Below are 20,259 nucleotides of genomic sequence, written 5' to 3'. Positions count from 1 at the left end.
TTCCTTCCTTCCTTCCTTCCTTCCTTCCTTCCTTCCTTCCTTCCTTCCTTCCTTCCTTCCTTCTTTCCTTTCTTCTTTCCTTCCTTCCTTTCTTTTTTTCTCTCTCTTTCTTTTTCTTTTCCCATATTCTTGCATAAAATGAGTAATACAGAAATGTTTCATATGGTTGCACATGCATAACCTATATCACATTGCTTGCCATCTCAGGGAAGGAGGGAGGGATAGATTTTGGAATTCAAAATTCAAAATAAAACAAAACAGTGAATGTTAAAAATTGGTTTTACATGTAATTGGGAGAAAATAAAATATTATTTTAAAAAAGCACATGTAGTGAGGGGGTAGGGGAAGGGATTGAATGGTAGGAATGAAATGAAGCCATTGTTTTTTTCTTTATTACCCAAAAAGTACAAGACCTTTGAAAACATCACATTCTGATAATAATCTGGCCTCCTACCAATAATGGTATCAATTGTGAGAACACCTAAACATTGCAGGCATCAAAAAATTAGATCCTGCTGATTCCTAGAGTGATTTTACTATCATTAAAGAATCATAAAGACATTTGACCATTTTCTTCCAAAAATAATGCTATTATCTCTTCTCTTTTGAAAGACTGACTGGGGCATTGTGTGAGAGGGGGATCAGTTTTCAGTGCCTTTGAATGAGGGGCACTATATAAAGAAGGAAGGAAAGCCACGGTCTTTTCAATTTGTACAACCAGGTTCTCTGTCAAGAAGCCAGAGTCTAGTCATCTGAAGATGAGGATATTACTCTTGATGTGCTTTATCTCTGTCATCCATGCCTCATGGAAACCTATTTCTTATGATGAGATCCAATCAAAGGTGAGGCCACTTTTCTTTCTGGGGAGTGAGAATGGCTGGGAGAGATGTACATCAGCCAGAAGATTCCATTCTCAGCCTAGGGACCCACTCAGTCTCTTTCCAGGTTGATCTACAACCCCTAAAACCCTCTTACCATATAACTCAGTCAGAAGACAGAAATTATATGCCTATGGATTTGGTAGAACTCTTTGAACCCACAGAAGAGGAGATCAGAGAGGGAGATAGTATAGGTTCCAAGGTGAGAATTTCCCACTTTGTTCCAAGTCTGTTGTGACCAGAGTTAGCTGGAAGCTGGGAACAGGGATATTTCTATTTCTTTTACTGCTGAAGACCAATTAAAAATATTAGTAGCCCTAAATGGAGCAAGTCTCATATGAGTCAGAAACTGCAATTTGCAGGGAACCAGTTAAGTGGCACAGGGTCTTTAGAACTTCAATTCCATTTGGCCCATGTGATACATGCTTTTTTGTAGGTTTGTTTTAGAATCATTAGTTCATCAAACCTACGTAATCACTCTTAGAAACCTGCAGAATGGGTATCTTGTCACAGTGACCATGGTGACTTCTTGCAGGTACTATGGGTAAGATGAGAGCAAAGCTATTAGCAGCCCTCAGGAGTAAGGATTTGGTGGTGGTTCAATGAGAAGTGATACATGAAATGGCATCTAAGGTAGGAGAGAGAATCAGTCTGATTTGGGATATCGCAGCTGGTTTTTATCAAAAAACCCAGCCAAAAAATCCAGTCCAAATTGTGGTACCACAGATAAATCTAAGCGAGACATGTTACTTTGACATGAATACCTTTTAGGCAGAGGCAACCAGGTCAACTTGTTTAACTCTTAGAAAGACAGAGCCTCCTTAATCATAAAAGGGGGGTGGGTGGGACTGTCTTCTTCTGATAGGATTTCTCTGTATTGAAGGTAGTGTCTTTCTCCAGTGAGGATCCCGAGTAGACACTGGGGGATAGTAGAACCTTCTCTGGGCATCTCTAGGTCTGCTCTACAGAAATCATTTTAGTGGCAGCACTCCCATAATATTCACCTGTTCTAAGAGCCTTCTTCTTCTAGTATGCCACAAGCCTCTGTAACTGCTATGGGAATTCTCTCAATTCCCATAAGCTCCTAATCGGTCCATGAAACTTGTAGTGTATTGTCCAAAGCCCTTGAAGACAGGTTTGGTTCATTCTTCTGTATAGCAGAAGAAAGTTAAATTCTACCAACTTAATCAAAGGTATGCCATTACATTGCTTTTTTTACACCTCTAACTATCTCTCTCAGAAAAGACCAGAATGCCATCCCTAATCAAACAATCCCCTTTCTCCAAACTTAGAATGTGTCAGGGCCTCTCTTATAGAGTCTTGGTTTTGGAATCTGCATAAGAGAAGTAAAAGATGTCCCTCTTTTTTGTTGGCATCTTCTAGCAGCAACCCAGAGATCTGATGTCCACCCTACTTGAGCATAGGTTTGGCTATAAATCCTCCCCTTCCTAGTTCTATACTGGACATGTGAACATAGGCAGACTCCCTTCTCCATTCCCTTGCCATTTCCTCTTTTCCCTCCCTTTGTCTCAAGACTCCCAATGTCTGGATATCCAGAATTCTTACAACCTGGGTCTTCCTTATCTCTACCTTTCTCTAGTACCTTGGAGTGTGGTATGTAAATGCCTGGACAGGAAATGTTGATATTCCTGAAGATAAGAGGCATCAGAAAATACCTCCCTTCTTTGTCAGACTTCTTCCTAATGGTAAAGTGGAGGCCAAATTACATCTTAAGTAAGTATACTTTGTATGGGAATATTCCATCATCTCTCTCATGCTTTTTCCAATCTTTGCCTGAAATTGCTTTTGTGAAATGGTAATCAAGCTTTCAACTGAATTCAGTAATTTGAAAGGTGTGATAATTTGCACTAAAGACTATCACTTCAATAGCCTTAAAAACAAAGAATTTGCCAAGTGAATTAATATAGTAATGATCCAGTTATGCAGAAGGGACATTTCTGACTGAATCAAATATATAAACCAGTGCCAATACCAGAAAACAAGCAATGAACCAAAGTATTCCAGGGAGTAGTGAAGCATATTTTGAGTATCAGACAACAGGAAAAGTGCTTGGTAAGCAACATGGCATAGCAGATAGAGTGTAACTGCAGAAACTAAAGCTATAGCTTCCACTTCTGAAAAATGGGGGATGATATTTATATTGTTACCTTGTGAATAGAGAGTATTTATTGCTCATTGACTATGAATCAGGCACTGTGTTAAGGTCTGGGATCATAAAGCAGGGTAAAAGATAATCTTTGCTCTCAAGGAGCTCACAGTCTAATGGGGAGACAAAATATAAACAGCTGTGTATAAATATGATACCTACAGGTAAAATGGAAATAATCAATAAAGGGAAGATGCTAGCATTAAGCACTGTATCATTATAAGCTGTATTTATAGGTGTATATGTAGTTACTATATGTATCTACTATTATATCATATGCATATATGTAGTTATAATTATTCTAATAATTATTATAATTATTCCCCAATAAAGAAATGCATTTTATCTAGAAATATCATCAATGGGTATTTTGTTTTCCAGAAAGAATGGCCGATGTGAAGAAATTAAGTTAACTCTAGAGAAAACAAAGGAACCGGGGAAAATGACCACTTGTAAGTGACTCAAGTATGCCATATTAGAGGCATAAAGTCAGGAATCCCTGCCTGAGGTCAAACAGTCACAAATGTTATCTGTTTGACTTAGCATTAAGAAGTTGGGAACCCATAACTAATCGTAATTCAGAGCTAAAAGTCATAGTTGAACTAATATTTTCCATGAAATATACTGAATTGTTTGCTGTGTTTGCCTTCTGAGAAATGGGAGGCAGTGATATTTGAGGTAGTCTTTCCCAATGTTGTTATGAAGCTTTGCAAAATGTAAACCATTCATCTGTTTGAATTGTATGTCTATTTCTACTTATTGAAGCAAAAACTGGTGCTAGAGAAATGATTTATGGGAATTCTGTTTCCAGAAAGAACATTTGCTGTGAAGAATTATGTTGTGATTCCTGCCAGCTGTGTTTGTGAGATAGGACTAGGAGAATCACTAGGCATGGGAAAAGTAGGGAGATCATTGGTATGGCAGGCAGGCCCTTATATAATACAATTTGAGGAACTACAAGATGTTTCCTCATCTAACCCCAATATCTTTAGTGTCTTCCCCCAGATCATTAAATTCCCAACCTTAAAGCACATCACTGAGTGAAGACATTGTCCCTTGAAAGCCAAGCTTAAGATGTATAGCTGTGGAATTGCAATTAGGTTGGGCTGATGGGGCTTTGCTCTTAAGTGATAACATGATGGTCTGACCCTCCCACCCCATAGTTCTCCTCCAGTCCTACATCATGAAGAACAGTCTCATACTCTCTGAAGATCCTTGGTTGCTCTCTGTTGAAAACAGGATCCTAAGGCTTCCACACACCACCAGCTGAGTTTTCCTTCCTCAATGCGACTCTGATCCCTTTCCACTAATACCTCCCCAGGATGTTTCCTTCAAGTTTCTACCAATGGAGGTGGTCAAACAGTATTTCTCCTCTGTGTGGACTAGTGTCTTGGAATTTCTTTTCCCAAGGGACCTTGGGTCCTGAGGTCTTTTCTCAGTCCCTTGATCTAGGGGCAAGTCACCCAAATCTGATTTTTTATAGGCACTAGAATTCCTGGTTCTATCTCTGCAAGGCATTAACTCTCAAGTAGAGGTGAAATAATACCCATGAACAAATTAGAGGTGCTTTAAATACATCCTAAAAACTGTTTAAAATTAGTCTTTTATAAAAAGAATTATATTTACTTGCACCAGAGAAACTTGATCATTAGAAGCATGCTTTTATGAATCCTTTCAAAGAGTTAAAAAAGATATGAACTGGAACTGTGCTTTCGTTAGTATAAGAAACTCCCAGGTGAGGAAACTCCCTCTATCAATGCAGATTGCCACCTTCTCTTCAAAGTATGGTCTTAGACAACAGTGTAGAGATCTGAAAGTAACTTGCCCAGTCTCATAAAGCCAGTTTGTATCAGAGGCGGGACTTAAATCCAGGCTAGTTATCTAGCTGTGATTCCAACTTGCCTCTAGAATAAACCAGAAAGTGGTAAATGAATATTTTAAAAGATGTTAAGAGCTCAATATCATAGAAATAGATCAAGATTTTTAAGAGAAAATTTCTAAATACTAAATATACCCTGTGTTGCTTCACTAAACTGAAAGGCTGTTCTTTGATTAACAATACCTTTGTGATCCTGTGGCTCATCTTAGCACCAGCTTTTAAGGTAACAGAGCTAAAGGGATAAATATATTTGTCCCATGGCCATAGCTAGTTTACTCTATGTGAAGCTCTCAGTTTTGAGCCCTCTTTCTTGCCTTCTAGGACAATATCCTTTGAAGGCCTCTAAATGACTTTTCAACCTAGAGGCAGTTTACTTGCCTCAGTCCAATTCCTTGGGTTCTCCCAGATCCTCAGGTTTTCATTTTCTTGGTGAAAAATTCAGTGTCCCCTGACCATTGACAACTTGAATTCTTAAAAGGCCAGATTACCTTTTCAACAAAGCCAGAGGTTCAGTCGCAAGTGAGATACAACTTTAAACACTTGTCAAGCACCTACTAAGTGCAAGGAATTGTGCCCATGCCGTGACTATACATTGTATAAATGTAAAATGGATGTTTTTTCTTTCCTTCCAGGGGGAAGGCAGACTGTTGGGGTACTGAGCATAGATGTAAGCGACCACCTAATTGTATATATAGAAAGCAAGATGAATGGGAAAAATGTCATTATGATGGAACTTGCAGGTATGTATTATGGCAGCCTGTGAATACTGTTGTTCATAGAGATGGCTAGAGTTCAGTTCAATTCACAGTTTTGAACAGTATATTCTGTGTAGAAACTTGGAATCTGCCAGCATAAATAATTACAGTCCTTTGTCTATTTCTCCCCTGGATATACGTTGGTGTTGGCTTTGGCACAAGAATATGTCAGAGCCCCTTCCTGTGACTTGGGAACCCCATGGAGTTTCTAAAGGCTTTTGTTAGGCTAAGATCTGGTTGGCACACACAATGGCTGGAAATCTTCTTTTTCTGCTCTGCTTGCAATAAGTCACTTCAGAGCATAGGACCAGGGAAAGACTTGGCTGTTTGGGAGCTTTAATTATAGAAAATTCATCATAATAAGATCATAAGAGCATTTTTTCTCCAGATAATACAAGTAGATATAGAGGCTTCTTCCTAAGAAAGCAGTTTTCAGGGAAATAGGATTTGCTCTCGTAGAATTTAAACACAGATTGCTTCACCTATAAAATGAAGACAGTACATTGCCGAAGTTGAGAGCTAAGTAAGATTATCTCTTGAGGTTCTTTCAAATACTATTATTTTTGATGCCAGTGATCTTCAATTTGGGAAATTTCAAAGTACCTTCCTGCCCTGAAAGGGTTAAAAGAGTTTCTTCATAACAGTAGCCATCCTATCTCTTTCTTGGGGATAGTGGGAAAGGGGAAGAGGGAGAGATTATGAATTTTAAAAATTCTTAGGTATGGTCATGAGATTCCTTCAAGAGACTGTAGAAGTAATACTTAGAGATAAATTCCCCAATTTCTTTTCTGACCAGAGTACCGCCTAGGGATAGCAGTGCTGCATTTATTCATTCATTCATTCTGACTTGGAATTATAGGTCGAGAAACAGTTGCTCATCCTCAAGCTATGAAGACATTTAAACAATTTGCCCGGAGCAGAGGACAAGATGAGACAAAAATCGTCATCCCTGAATTGGAGGGTAACAAAGATGGACTTTCTAATTTCTCTTGAGATTATGTCAAATCCCAGCTTCTTCTTTCTAATTTGTGGTAGTGTGGTATGGTACAAAATTTGTTGAGTATAGACTCATAAGACCTGAATTTGAATGCCTGCTCTGCTACCTGTGTAACCTTAGACATGAATAGAAGAAAGAGGAGATAGAACTCTGGTCCTGGAATCAGGAAGACCTGAGTTCAATCTCAGACCTTTATTAGCTGTGTGACCTTTGGCGAGTCACTTCAATTCTGTTTGTCTCAGTTTCCTCAACTGTAAAATGGGGACAATAGCTCCCTCCCTGCCAGGGTTCTTGTGAAGATTAAAGGAGATAAGGTTTGTAAAGCTCTTAGCCTAGTATCTGGCACACAGTAGGTACAATAAAAAAAAAAACTATCTCAAATGGTGTTGATGATGATGATGCCACTTAACGTCTGAATATCAGCTTCTTCACCTTTAAAATGGAGAAACTGAACTTGATGACCCCTCAGATTTCTTCCACTTCTAAACATGTGACTCTATGTCCACTCTGGATCTGTCTGAGTCAATTTTGTCATCTCTGTATTGGAGATAATAGCCACATTAAGCACCGTGCAGAATTGTTGAATTTTTCAAGTACTACGCAAAGATAATTCACTAGTAAAATTTTAGCTGTTATTAGTGTCTCACTCAAAACGTTGGCTGGTTGAGGAGGCGTGGTGTAGGAAGTGTACTTGGTAAATGTATCCATGTGTTCTTTCATTTCTGCAGAAGACTGTGCTCCTGGAAGGACATAAGGTAAGGGGCCTTCGAGGATTTCAAGTGAATCACTTATAAGGGAGGTAAAGTGGAAAGTCACCATGGCCCAGTGAATAGAATGTTAGACTCAAAACCAAGAGATTTAGCCATGAACTCCAGCTTGGGAGCTCACCAGCAGTGTGACCACAGGCAAAATGTTTGGTGGGGTTTTTTTGGTGACTCTCTGAGGCTTAATTTTTTAACTAAAAGATGCGGTTAATTATACTTAACACTAATTAGCTCACTGGAGTCTTGTGAGAAGAGCCCTTGGTAAACCATAAAGGCTGGAGAAATGTCAGTTGTCATAGAATTTTAGGAATTACTAATGCTTCAAGAGGTCATCTAGTCTTAGCTCCTACCTCCAGGTACATGAATCCCCAAACAATGTCAAACAGAATATCTTGTTACCTGACAACTTACTGCTCCCCTCAGGTTTCTAGCCACTCTATTTTGTGTACGGATGTTCAACTGAAGTCCCAGGTGCTATAGCCTATGGACTGCATCTTGTAGGTAGTATATACTTAAGTGCTCAGCAAAGGCTGTTCACTGACTTCCTCCTATAAGTCTTCTCCAAATGGTGTGAACCTCTAACATCTTGGGGTTGGCTCAAGGAAAGTCCCCCATCCTATTCTTTCTTGCAATCCCAACAACCCATCACTAAGTTCTGTTCACTATTTTCTAGGAGAAGCTGATTCCTTCACTTGACCTCAGCCTCATCCTCAATCCTTGGATGAAATTCTAGGCCTTCTCTCCCACAGAGAAGCCTTTATCCGTGTTTATACTTTGAATATGCTTCCTCTTTTCGGCTGTCTTTCCACCCCCTTCCTAATACTTTGTTCAGATAGTAGTAAACTATACAGCAATCACACTTGGCTCAGTCTGTTGGTTGAAATCTCCTTAGGTGAGTGAAGAAGCTGGGACAATGATATCACAGACTCTTTTCCTTCATTGAAAAGATTATTTTATTCTATGTTTATCATCACATGATCCCTTTTATCCCAACTCTTTCCCATTTTCTCCCAAGGTAGTGAGTACGAAATTGGAAGAGCCCCAGCAATGATACAGTTTAATTCCTTGGACAGTAGAGAAACAGGAGGTCATGCCTTGACTCATTTTTACAGAGAATCAGTGGTAAAGCTGCAGTTTACCAAATTAGGCCATCTTGCTGCTGTCCCCCCTATTTTATAGTCATCATAGTGTAGCACATAGAGAGCTGGCCTTGGAGTCAGGAGTGTTGCCTCTGAGTGATCGCTGTGTGACCCTGGGCAAGTCATTGTCCAGGCCTCTTATTTTCCAATACAACTCTCTGAGACTATATATAAGTTACAGGGCAGGTATTGATCTGACTCTAAATAGGGTGTCCTCCACACTGAGGTAGTCATGAAGCTGATTTTAAAAAAATTCAAACACTAACAAAAATGGAATCAAATAGGTGTGCAAATAAAAAATATAATTATACATAAATCTTTTCTATAATATGCCACACATCTGAACAAAACAAGGTAAAAGAAATGAACAAAGAATAAGCTTTGTTTCCTTTCTGAGATTTTTAGCTTTAGCTCTATTACTTTTTATTTGGTTTCTTAGATATGCTTCCATGAGGTTCTTAAAGAATGGGACTTTCAAAGCTTGAGAGATGACAATGGTCCCTCTAGGATACTAGAGACTGCACTTCTCTGATACTTACATGGTTTGTTGGAAAATGAAAATTGGGCCAATCTTTTCTTTTAGTGAGGAGGTAATAAACTTGAGGCTAGAAGGCAGACCATGCAGTCCACAATGTGCCTGTCACTAGAACCAGATTAAAATGTAATTGGAGAATATTTACAAAAATAAAAATATAACAAAATATAGATAATATTAATATGTGGTTTTCTAAGTGAAGATGTGACCAGCAGAGATCTTTATGTATGGTTTAGTGGCCTGATTATATTTGAGTTTAATACTACTGGTCTTAAGGATATGGATTTAAAGCCTAAGGTACCTTAGACATCATTCCATTTATTGAAAAGACAAAGGAGACTGAGGCTCAGCTTAGAGAGGTTCAATCACTTGGCTGAAGTCATAGCTCTTTAAGTAGCAATGCTGAGATTTGAAGTTGGGTCTTGTGGCTCCATATACCACACTTTTTACACTAGAATACAGAGTAATAAAATACATCACTGCCACCTAAAGGCTGTTTATTGCAAAGAAAGTACATATCTTAGACATACTATTGTGCGTTTTCATAGGTGCCCATTGACATTATAATACTTGGATGTATCACATTTACTTTTAAAATTTAGTTACTTATTTTTAATGTCAAAATGGAATCCTGAACTGCTCCTTCCTTGAATTATGCTTGGACTTTGGGCTTTTTCTGCAATTGAAAAAGGGCTAAACTAAACCCAACCTTTTCCTTCTGTCTCCACTCAGGGAACTGGAAATTCCAAGTAATAAGCACAGCTGTCAGAACAAAGGTATTATGATTTCTGGTGACAGAGAAAATATAATTTACCTAGAAGAGGCCCACAAGTTAAGTCAGAGAATGAATGCACTGCTTTATAACCCTTAGTCATGCCCTGGACCGAATCCTAAATAGGAAGGACCAGGTAAATAAAGGAAAGAATCGGTTATTATAATGATTGCTAGGCTGAAAACTCCTCAGAAGAAAGGGTTTGGAGACTCTAGAGGTGATCTCCTATGATTTCACTTATTTTCATGACAGCTCCTGAGAGATCAAGAGAAATGTTATATTCCACATATAGCATATGGAGAAGTAGCAGTCCAGAGAGCTCCTAAGAAGTCAGGTAACTTCTCCAAGAAGTCCAAGGTCATGCAGCTAATGTGTAGATATTCATCATCTATATTACATCATCACCAGTGAGAAACCATAAACCATATGAGTGACTTAAAAAAATACACAATTGTCCTTTAAACACTGAGATGAAGCTCTCAATTCACTATCAATAGGACATTCACTTTTTCTTCTGCTGTGGGGATGGACACTGGGGTTATTCACATTGTCTTGTCTGGTTGCTCTCAGGACCCACAGTATTTGTAAGTTGACTGGTCACATTTGAATTGGTTTTCTGAAGCCATGGGAGAGATTTTCTCAGTACTATTTTATGGTTAATGAGTCCACAACCTTTACCTTATTCCAATTGGTTTCTAGCCATCTGAAAAAATTTGGAACATCAAAATGATCCAGTGGTTCTTAATTTTAGCTCTCTGTGCTCTGATTGACCTTCAATAACATGAGAGGGGATGGTGCTTAGAGGGAATAGTAAGTGGGTAAGGAAGGATTAGGGTATGGAGATAAGGAGATTTCAAAGTATTATCTCACTTATACTAAGAGATGTGGTATGATATGTTTTTCCTTCTAAGGAAGCATATAATTTAAGTCAGGAAATAGGATAAACAAACATGAACCTGTCAGATTTCCCCAGTCCCATGAGTAGGGGTGAAACATATATGAGGAAATATGCCTTAAGTTGGTGTGGTAATAGGTACTGCACAAACTTGAAGGTAAAGGGCTCTATTTGTCACCTTCTCAATACAAGAAATCAGCTGGGTTATCCTTCCATGAATTAACTGGGCCAGTTCCCAGGAAGTCATTCCATCAGGAAGTATCAAGAGGCTCAAGTCACTACTGCTCCCCCAGAAGAAGGTACAACATGCAGATTAATTTCCTGGTCTTGATTCTCTCCTGAGACATCTGACCCTTCCTATGGAAAATAAGTTGTGGTGTGGTAGTCAGTCAGTCAACAATCATTTATTAAAGGATTATTATGTGCTAAGCACTGTGTTAAATAAGACAAAAATCTGTTCCTGCTTTCAAGGACTCACAGTCAAATGGAGAAGACAACATACAGACATCTTAGATGAACAAGATATATGCAGGATAAATTGGGGATAATCAACAGAGTGAAGACACTAGTTATAGGGACTATATATTAAGGGAGAGCAAGAAAGACTTTTTGTAAACGGTGAGATTTTAGCTGGAGCTTGAAGGAAGCCAGGGAAGTCAGGAGGTGGAGATACGGAGGAAGAAAATTGCAGGCATTTGAGACAGTCACTGAAAATATCTGGAATTTGGAGTTGTATTGACTTGTGGAAGGAGAAGAGGTTAATATGAAAGACATAGTTCTTACTCTCAAGGAGTTTATGGACTAAAAAGGGAAATAAGACAAAACACACATGGAGAAGTCATGAAAAAACAAAATAAACTTACTTGGCAAGAAGAAATTGGATGGAAAACTCAAGAAGGGAAACTGCATGAGGATGTAATAAAATAAAATAATGGAATGGCTGAAATTGGATGTAGACCTAAGAGGTTTACTAGGGATGGTGGTTAAGAAGGGTTAACCAGGAGAGAAAGCCTGTGACTTAATGAAGAGGATGGTGTGTTTCTCTTCAATCCAAGTCAGGTCTCTCAGGATGAAGGCCAAAAGATTTTGGCAGTGATAAAATAGCATGTTTCTTAGGAACACTGATTGGTTGCTGGAGTATGTCTTCCTTGTTCTTGTTTGGGGCATCTCTCTAAGAACTCTCTCTGTCTCTTTCTCTCTCTCTCATCATTTGTACTGCATTTCACAATACTTGAGGTCACAGAAATGCTGTTGCAATTTTCTGCCAGCCTGGCACCCAGTGAGCAACCCCCCTCTAGTACACATTCTACCAAGAATTGATCAGGAGTCCATTCTGTAAGACTGTGAGTTCCATTTTGCCAGGTCTGACCATGGAATCTCTTTCCTGTTAGGGACTTAAGGGAAAATAAGTATCATTCTCTTTGGAAAGAACTTTTTTTTTCCTGGGTGGCAATACCATCTAAGCCTTGCCAGCTGGACCATTTGGGTTTCAAGGAATCAGGCTCATGGGTGGGTAGGGCGGTACTGCCCTGGTATGTGGGGCAACCCAAGCTCCTGTTCTATAAATAAGGCTCTGCTGAGGTGATTCATCCATCATCACTCTCTCCAGAACTCAGAGAAGTGAGATCCAACAGCTATTATCATGAAATTCCTTCTGCTCACTGTTGGATTGGCCCTCATTGGTGCCATCCAGGCTGTTGAAAACATTCGCTCCAAGAATGATTTAGGGGTTGAAAAGGTAAGAAAAGATGAAGGTAAGTTTGAGTGGGATGGTTTGGGTCAATGTTACTCTTAGTGGTGGACCAAGCATTGGGTGACAAGGTGAATCAGATTTCTAGGGGACAATGCTTCCTGGAATATGAGGGCTACAATTTCTTTGTTTACTGTAGGAATTTATCCCTTTCCTACCCATTAGAGTCAAATTTAGTTTTGATGTAAGGGAAAACTCCCATATAGTTATAATGTATCCCATATTCAATGGTCTGCTTCTGAAGGTAGTGAGCTCCCCCTCCCTGCTGATCCTCAAATAAAGGCCCAATGACCACTTGAGGGGTGTCTTGTATCTGGTCTGTCTTAGCCTCTGAATTCTCTTCCACATTTAAAATTACACATTTCTGTGATTCTGCGATAGTCTTCCTGTTTCATTTTTGGGATATTTTTTACCTCACTTGGTGATTTTGCATCCCAACTAGAATTTGACTTAAAAAAAATCTTGGCTAAATAGAGAGAAACTTTCCATTTTCTAAGATGGTTTTAAAGCATTTTATAAAGAGGTTTCCTGAGTATTCTAGAACTGAGAGGGAAGAGCATGTTTAGAAACATTCTCCTTATGCGTAGCACTGATTACAAGAGAGGAGTAGACACTACAGAAATGGCAGTTGTCCCTGGAAGAACTACTACTGTGTCCCAGGAGCAGGGGTTCATACCACAGGAACTCTTTTTCCCTTCTATTATTCCATCTTTTTCAATTCTTTTTTTCTTTCTGTCTTTCTCCTTCATAGGCTTCTCTTAAATGCTAAGCCTTTAGACTAAGTCCAAGGATTCTTGAATATGTTATTTCTCCCAAGCCAAGCCTTTTGCTTTCTAGGGCCATTTAAGCAGATCTGTGTGAATGGGACTGTCTTTTCAGAAGAGCAGTTTTCATTCTTGCCTGTGCCATTCAGAATTCTTTCTTGTTTGTGCCATAGCTGTAAATGGAGTTGGAAAGTTTCCCTGAGGGAAGCTCAAAGGGGCCATAGGCTTCTCTTTTCAACAACTTCACTGTTTTTCACACTTGGAAGTTCAATTTTTCTTGTACTTCTTTTCCTTTGTTTTCTTGTGTAAGACATTAATATTTGTACATTTTCCCCTTGAATTATTCAATAATTTTAGCAATATTCCAGATACCACATAAATTTTTAAGATATTTTTAATTCCCCAATACTCAGTAGATCTGTGATTAATGTAGGAATTCCTTCCATCATTTTCACAGTCCATCTCTGCTTTCTCATCTTACATTATCTTGTTTCATATTTTCCCGTAGAATTTCCATGGGGGATTTCTCCAGAATGTGCTGGGACCTCCCCCTGGGTCTTTTTATAATTTGTGGGTCCTTGTGTAACACTTTTCTTATCCCTCACTTTCTTACATGATTAACCCACATCCTTTTTCAATAGTATAAATTATTGAATGGTATCATGCAAGAGATTTCTCAGTGGAATTAAAATGACAGGGATGCTTTTGGATGGGTTGATTCTATAAATCAAAGGGGATAGAACTTCCCTGAGCATAGAAATTCCTGCTTATGCACCTGCCATCAACTCTGGCATATACCTGGCTTGGATCAGGGTTAATTGGAGCCTCCTTATTTCTAGCATTGATTCTTTTAGACTCCAGTTAATAACATGAACCTTGGAGTTAAAAGTCTTCAGGGCCAGTGAAGGATACAGCAGGGGGAATAGGAAAGATATCAGCTATGCCTGGAAACCCTGAAGTAAAACTTCACCAGTATATTCTCTATAGTTTGTAGGATCATGGTATCTCAGAGAAGCAGCAAAGACCATGGAATTCTCAATCCCCTTGTTTGACATGGACATTAAGGAAGTGAATTTGACTCCTGAAGGCAATCTGGAATTGGTCTTGTTAGAGAAGTAAGTATCACGTTCTATGATGACTCAAGAAAGGAACAGAGAATTATAGCTTTGAGGGAAATTTTTGAAGGAGATTGGATGAACAAGTATATTTTGATGTGATGTTGGAAATCACGCTTTCCTTTTAGTAGTAAAGGCTATGAAGAGCAGAGGCCATGGCACAGACTACTAACATAAATTTTGATCCTAAGGTGATCAAGGCTTGTTTCCTAAATAGGGTTTTAATAGCCCCTTCCTGAGTTTCTGACACAACCGCTCCTGGGAGAAATCTTTGTCTAAATGTTGAAAAGCAGAAGAATGCAAATGTTGGAGCTGGTGTTTCCTTACTCTCAAAGATGAGAGCAATTTAACTTCTAGGACTTTTAAGTGGAATAAAAAGAAATTTAAAGTGCAAAGAGCTATTTGGCTGAAACTGGTAGGGTTCAGGAAGTGGGACTTGGCTCCTTCAAGGGCCAAAAAAAAGAAAACCAAAGGAAGTGATCCTGAAACTGTGGGCATGGTCTTGGCCCCCTCAGATTTGGAATTTTACTTTCAAAGCTGGAAGACCTAGGAAGGAAGTGGGCAACTTTATATCTTGAAACTGCATCCCCTAAACCTATAGTCTCCCACATCCAGTAAGTCACCTAATGGGTTTTTATGGCACCAAATTACTGCTTCAAATGATTGGTTTTTCATCAAGCCTCTATTTACACATATCCAGGTTTATGACTTAATGGACTATAATTTCTTTATCAAGAAAAGTTGAATTCAGTCAAAGAAATAGGTATAGTGTCTTGTGAATAATAAAAGCTTAATAGGTGTTTGTTGAAAAGAACTGATTTAATCAAACAATTAACTGGTTATTTGATTCTGGGTGATGAAAATAACTGGAGACCCTCTCAGATTTTTCCTTGTTTTCCAACTGGTTCAGGTGTGGTACGAGCTCTTCAAACTACCCTTACTATTTTTCCTCTTGGTCCAGTATTTGGTTCGTAAAAAATGGGATTTGAGAAAAAACCGACAAGTCTGATTTGTTTTTCAGGACTGACAGGTGTGTTGAGAAGAAATTGCTTCTAAAGAAAACTCAGAAACCCACTGAGTTTGAGATCTACAGTAGGTATCACCAAGTCATGATTCTAAATACTGTTTATACAGCCCCTATTTACATGGAAATCCAGAAAGGAAGTATATTTCCCTATACTCAACAAAATATGAAAAGAGCTCTTTCTTACTCTTTTTTCCTGAGAGGCCATGATTTAAACCTGTACTGTTACCTGGGCTCTTTTTATAAGGTAAAGAGAAATGAGAGTGCTATGTCAATTTAAAACTGATATATTAAATTCATTTTAAAGTCTAAGAAAAAATTTCTTAAAATACTAACCAATGAAGTTAGGAAGATGGCAGATGGTATGACTGACCATATACAGACCTTGGTGTGTGCTGGGGTTGAAGATAAGGTAGAGAATGAAGATAAAAGATGAACTGTGGAAAATATGCTATTGGGGAAGGGGTACTTGTACTAATTATTGAGCTTTGATCTCAAATGTAGAACTTGATTCCAAATCTAAAATGTGAACAGGTTTTTCTCAGAACTGAGCAGGGAAATAAAATATTGAGATTCTTTCTTGATAAGGCTGTCATATTTACTTATTTATTTGTGATATTATTCTAAGTATAGGGTAGTAGAAATAATTTTTCAGAAGATTCAGGCTCTGAGGAATTCTGCTTTTATTCCTGGCCTGCTACTTAATTCCTATACCTTGGAAGAGTCATTTCCTATCTGCAGGCTCTAGTTTCATTATCTATGAAATGATTGGACTAGACTGGGCAAGCACTAAAGGTTCCTTCCAGCTCAAAATCTTATGAAATAAGGATCTATTGAAGGTGATGATTTCGAACCTTGGGAGCATTGACCTAGATGGCTAAGATGTGGAAAAGTATCAAAGGATAGGACCAGTAATGAAACATTGGCTTCTGGGTTTTGATCCCTGGGTTAGGTATGCCTTAAAAAAGTTAGGAGATATTGTTGAATTAATAACAGTTATGGGATGCACAAGCCAAGGAAGTGCAGGAGAGGGGGGATCGAACTAGTAAGAACTAAAGAGTTTTCCTCTGTAACCCTTAGTGAGGCATTCCTTACCCTTGTGGATTTGATGGGGCAAAGTTAGATTGATTTTAAAGTAGCATCCCAGATGCTTCAGATTGCTTCCAATTTGGAAAAAAGACTTTTCCTTATGGCTTCTCTCCTAGTTTCTTCAGAGTCTGCCTCATATACATTCTCTGTAATGGAAACTGATTATGACAGCTACTTCCTCTTTTGCCTCTACAACATCAGCGACCGGGAAAAAATGGCATGTGCCCACTATGGTATGTATCTTATTCATTAGAAGTTTGAATGATATATGACAACAGATTATCATTATTAACACACACCATCAAGAAACTAATCAGTCAACAACCCGTCCAAGCATTTATTAGGCATTTACTATGTGTCAGTCACTGTGCTAAAGACTGGGGATACAGAGAAAGGCAAAAATACAAAGAAAGGCAGTCTTTTCCCTCAAAGAGCTCACGTTCAAATGAGAAAGACAACATACAAATCATTACGTATAAATAAGCTACATACAGAATAGATATAAGATACTCTCAGAGGGAAGACACTAGCAGCAATTTTGGAACTGTCAGAAGTTCTAGGGACCAGATTAGGGTCCAATGGGAATCAGAAGATTAATAATCATCTAATCAACACCACTAATATGAATCAAAGCTACATATTTCTCTTTCTCTCCTTAAAGTATGTAAAGTATATAAATATATATACATATATAACATGTACATATAAATAATATGCATACATATGCACATATATGTATGTATGCATGTATATGAATATGCAAGGCAGCTAGGTGGTGTGTTGGATGGAGTGCAGGGTCTGAAGTCAGGCAGTCTTGTCCTTCTGAGCTAAAATCTGATTTTAGACACTAACCAGCTGTGTGACCCTAGGCAAGTCACTTAACCCTGTTTGCTTCAGTTCTTCTTCTCTAAAATTAGCCAGAGAAGGAAATGGCAAACCACTCCAGTATCTTTGCCAAGAAAACTCCAAATGGGGTCATGAACACTTGAACATGATTGAAAAACAGTTGAAAATATGTATATGATAAGGAAGGGAGGGAACAAGGGAGGGAGAGAAAGAGACAGAGAGACAGAGAGAATCCTATTTTTGATTTCTCATCATGATGTGAAGTAACTCTAACTCGTGACCCTGCTAGGAGCATAAACTCTGGCAAACCTTATCAAAGTTGGAAAGATTATGGGTACAGAAAGACCCAGTGATAGACTATGTCTGTTATCCAGCCTAGATTGGTTCAGAGAAGTTCATCATCATGTTGGCTGCAGGGTGATGACCTTTTCAGTCTTAGTAATGCTCCAAAGCTATCCTCTGGTCAAGGGATTGTAATTTGCCTTGATGGAGGAGTATAAAACCACAGGTTCTTGAAGTAATTTGTAAGGTAGATAATTAACAACATATTATAGGGTAAAGGATATGATGTAATGAATTTTTGTACCAAGCTGAATTTTGAATTAATATCGATAGAAACGGCTGACATTTATAGAGAACTTTAAGGCTACAAACTCCTTTACCTATCTTTATCTAACCTGGGTAATAGTTTAAATAATGACGAATGGAACATGATGTGTATCAAGGATAGCAAAGTAAGGGACAAATGTAATTATAAACTCATAGCAAGGAAAAAAATTGTACGTAATATGTACTTGTGTGAAGTCTCCACTTTCATGTTACTTTATTAATTGGTATGATTAAGTCAATCAAATGACTTAGTCAAATAATTTGTTTGACTGATTTTTCCTCCACTGAATTGCCTAAATGAGGCTATGTATGTGAAATTCCTTTAAAAAATTCAACCTGTTAGGCAAATGAATGCTATTTCTATTATTCTTACTATTATAATTAGTACCACATTATTAATAATAACAGTAGTATACTAGTTTTTTGATATTCTGAATGGGGATCATAGAGATTCTGATATATAGGCTGGTATGTGTGACCTAACAAGTTCTTCATATGGGAACATAATTTCTCTGCATTCTCATCATAGTCTTAGAAAAATAAATAAAATGACTTAAATTTTTAACTCCACAGTCAGAAGAATAGAGGAAAACAAAGGCATGAATGAATTCAAGAAAATTCTCAGGACTTTGGCCATGCCCTATACAGTGATTGAAGTCCGTACAAGAGGTAGGTTTCTCAGATCTGAGCTCAATGTTCAGCAAAAGAAGGTATCTGAAGGCAGAATTTATATAAATTGAAAAGATTCTTACTAGTCTCTAGCAAATAAGGAGATCAAAGCTTTTTCTTACAGAGAACTGTTACCTTACTTTTGGTTAGTCATCTTACATACCTTCAAGGTTCTCTCTGGCTTATCTGTGAATGAATTTGAGCCAGTATAAAATATAACCCAGAAAGGCAAGTGATCTCTATCCCTCTTAGGATACAGTGCTTTTTACTATACCTACCAACAGCAAAGTCAATAGTTTTGGTGTTGTGTTTTAATCAGGAAAGCCTCAGTGATACTTATAAATGCTCTTTTCTCTGCTCAGGGTGGCAGTGTGTGTGAGCCTATCGGAGTAAGCCCTCTTTGGGTTATGTGAGGATGAAAGAAATTGCCTCCTTAACCTTTAAAGGAGCAATTTTGCTATGTGGTTTCAGTTGTAGTGATTTTACTCTCAAAGGTAATTTCTTTTTTTCACCAAATGATGTCACTCAAGTATTTCTTTTTCATTCCACAGACATGTGCCATGTTTAGGTAAGTTCATATTTTACTTCTTTCCTTTGGGGAAATGTTTTGTCTTATTCCTTTCTATAGCCTTCTACATTTATGAGATTTCACCATGTGGGGGATCCCTATAACTGTGTAGTAAAGACTTTACCCTGTTTCTTGAAAGGTAAAAGGGCCATGTATGTAATACTTAGACCTGAGTAGATTTAGGTTAAGATTTGGAGGACTTACCCTGTCAGTACTAAAATTCATAGGCTAGTTTTGCCTATTTGATCTTCACACAGGCAACATTTTATTCATTCTTGACATGCTCACTTCCTAAACATGGAAATCCAGGAAACTCAAATCTTCTGTTGGGACAGGAAATGCCTTGTGAAGTAGAGGTAGAAGACAATCAGATCTTGTAAGCTATGGAAGAGACCCTAGGAATTACTTAATACAGTCTCTTCTTTTACAGATGGGAAAACTGAGGCAAGAAGGAAATGGACATTCTGATAGATATACAGTGTGAGAATAAGGATTAGAACCCAAATCCCCTTACTCTCTGTTCTGGGATATTTTTCCACTGAAGCACTCTACCCTTTAGATTGCTGTATAATCTTGTTTCCAATTGTGCTCTGCTCTCAGTTATACAATGTAGCTCACTGAAGGATAGATGCCCATACTTTTGTGTTTGCTATGCTCAAAGAGTATGGACATGTAGTGGGTAGTGTTGATGGGGGAGAGGAAATTAGTTCTTTGCCCCAATTTCATGCAACATTTATGTGAAATAAGTTTCTTGGCTTCAATTACAATGGTCTAATTCTTTTAACGGGTGGGAAGAAATAACTAAGCACTGCCAAGTGTGTTATATGACAAGTTGCATCCTAGGTAAGAAGATGACATCCCTTGGCACATTCCATTTGCCCATTTAAGTAATTTGTAACTTAATCACCTTTCATTATTCACAGGGAAAGCAGACGAAGTTATCCCCCTCCAAGATCACATCTCAGCATGGCAGAATCTATGGTGGTTTCCATTATGAAATCATTAATAAACTGAAAATCATGGATACCATTTGATTCTTTTGCT

At 38.2% G+C, this 20,259-nt stretch overlaps 2 protein-coding genes across 2 annotated transcripts; both read left to right on the top strand.

Annotated features, from left to right (window-relative positions):
- Window positions 1-873: 873 nt before the first annotated feature.
- LOC140518544 (lipocalin-1-like) lies at window positions 874-12,263 on the top strand. The gene is made up of 7 exons (XM_072630803.1): window positions 874-1,080; window positions 2,479-2,612; window positions 3,427-3,497; window positions 5,557-5,664; window positions 6,539-6,640; window positions 7,405-7,431; window positions 8,114-12,263. Exons 1-6 carry the CDS (start codon window positions 874-876, stop codon window positions 7,428-7,430), a joined length of 648 nt encoding a protein of 215 aa, XP_072486904.1. The 3' UTR covers window position 7,431; window positions 8,114-12,263.
- Window positions 12,264-12,369: 106 nt separating this feature from the next.
- On the top strand, window positions 12,370-20,244 carry LOC140519709 (beta-lactoglobulin). Its single transcript, XM_072633016.1, has 7 exons — window positions 12,370-12,519; window positions 14,283-14,410; window positions 15,432-15,502; window positions 16,640-16,756; window positions 18,552-18,647; window positions 19,199-19,215; window positions 20,139-20,244. Exons 1-6 carry the CDS (start codon window positions 12,424-12,426, stop codon window positions 19,213-19,215), a joined length of 525 nt encoding a protein of 174 aa, XP_072489117.1. The 5' UTR covers window positions 12,370-12,423; the 3' UTR covers window positions 20,139-20,244.
- The last annotated feature ends 15 nt before the right edge of the window (window positions 20,245-20,259 follow it).

This window comes from Notamacropus eugenii, chromosome 1, assembly GCF_028372415.1.
Source record: "Notamacropus eugenii isolate mMacEug1 chromosome 1, mMacEug1.pri_v2, whole genome shotgun sequence".
Lineage (NCBI taxonomy): Eukaryota > Metazoa > Chordata > Mammalia > Diprotodontia > Macropodidae > Notamacropus > Notamacropus eugenii.
This window is presented reverse-complemented; position numbering and strand designations above follow the sequence as displayed.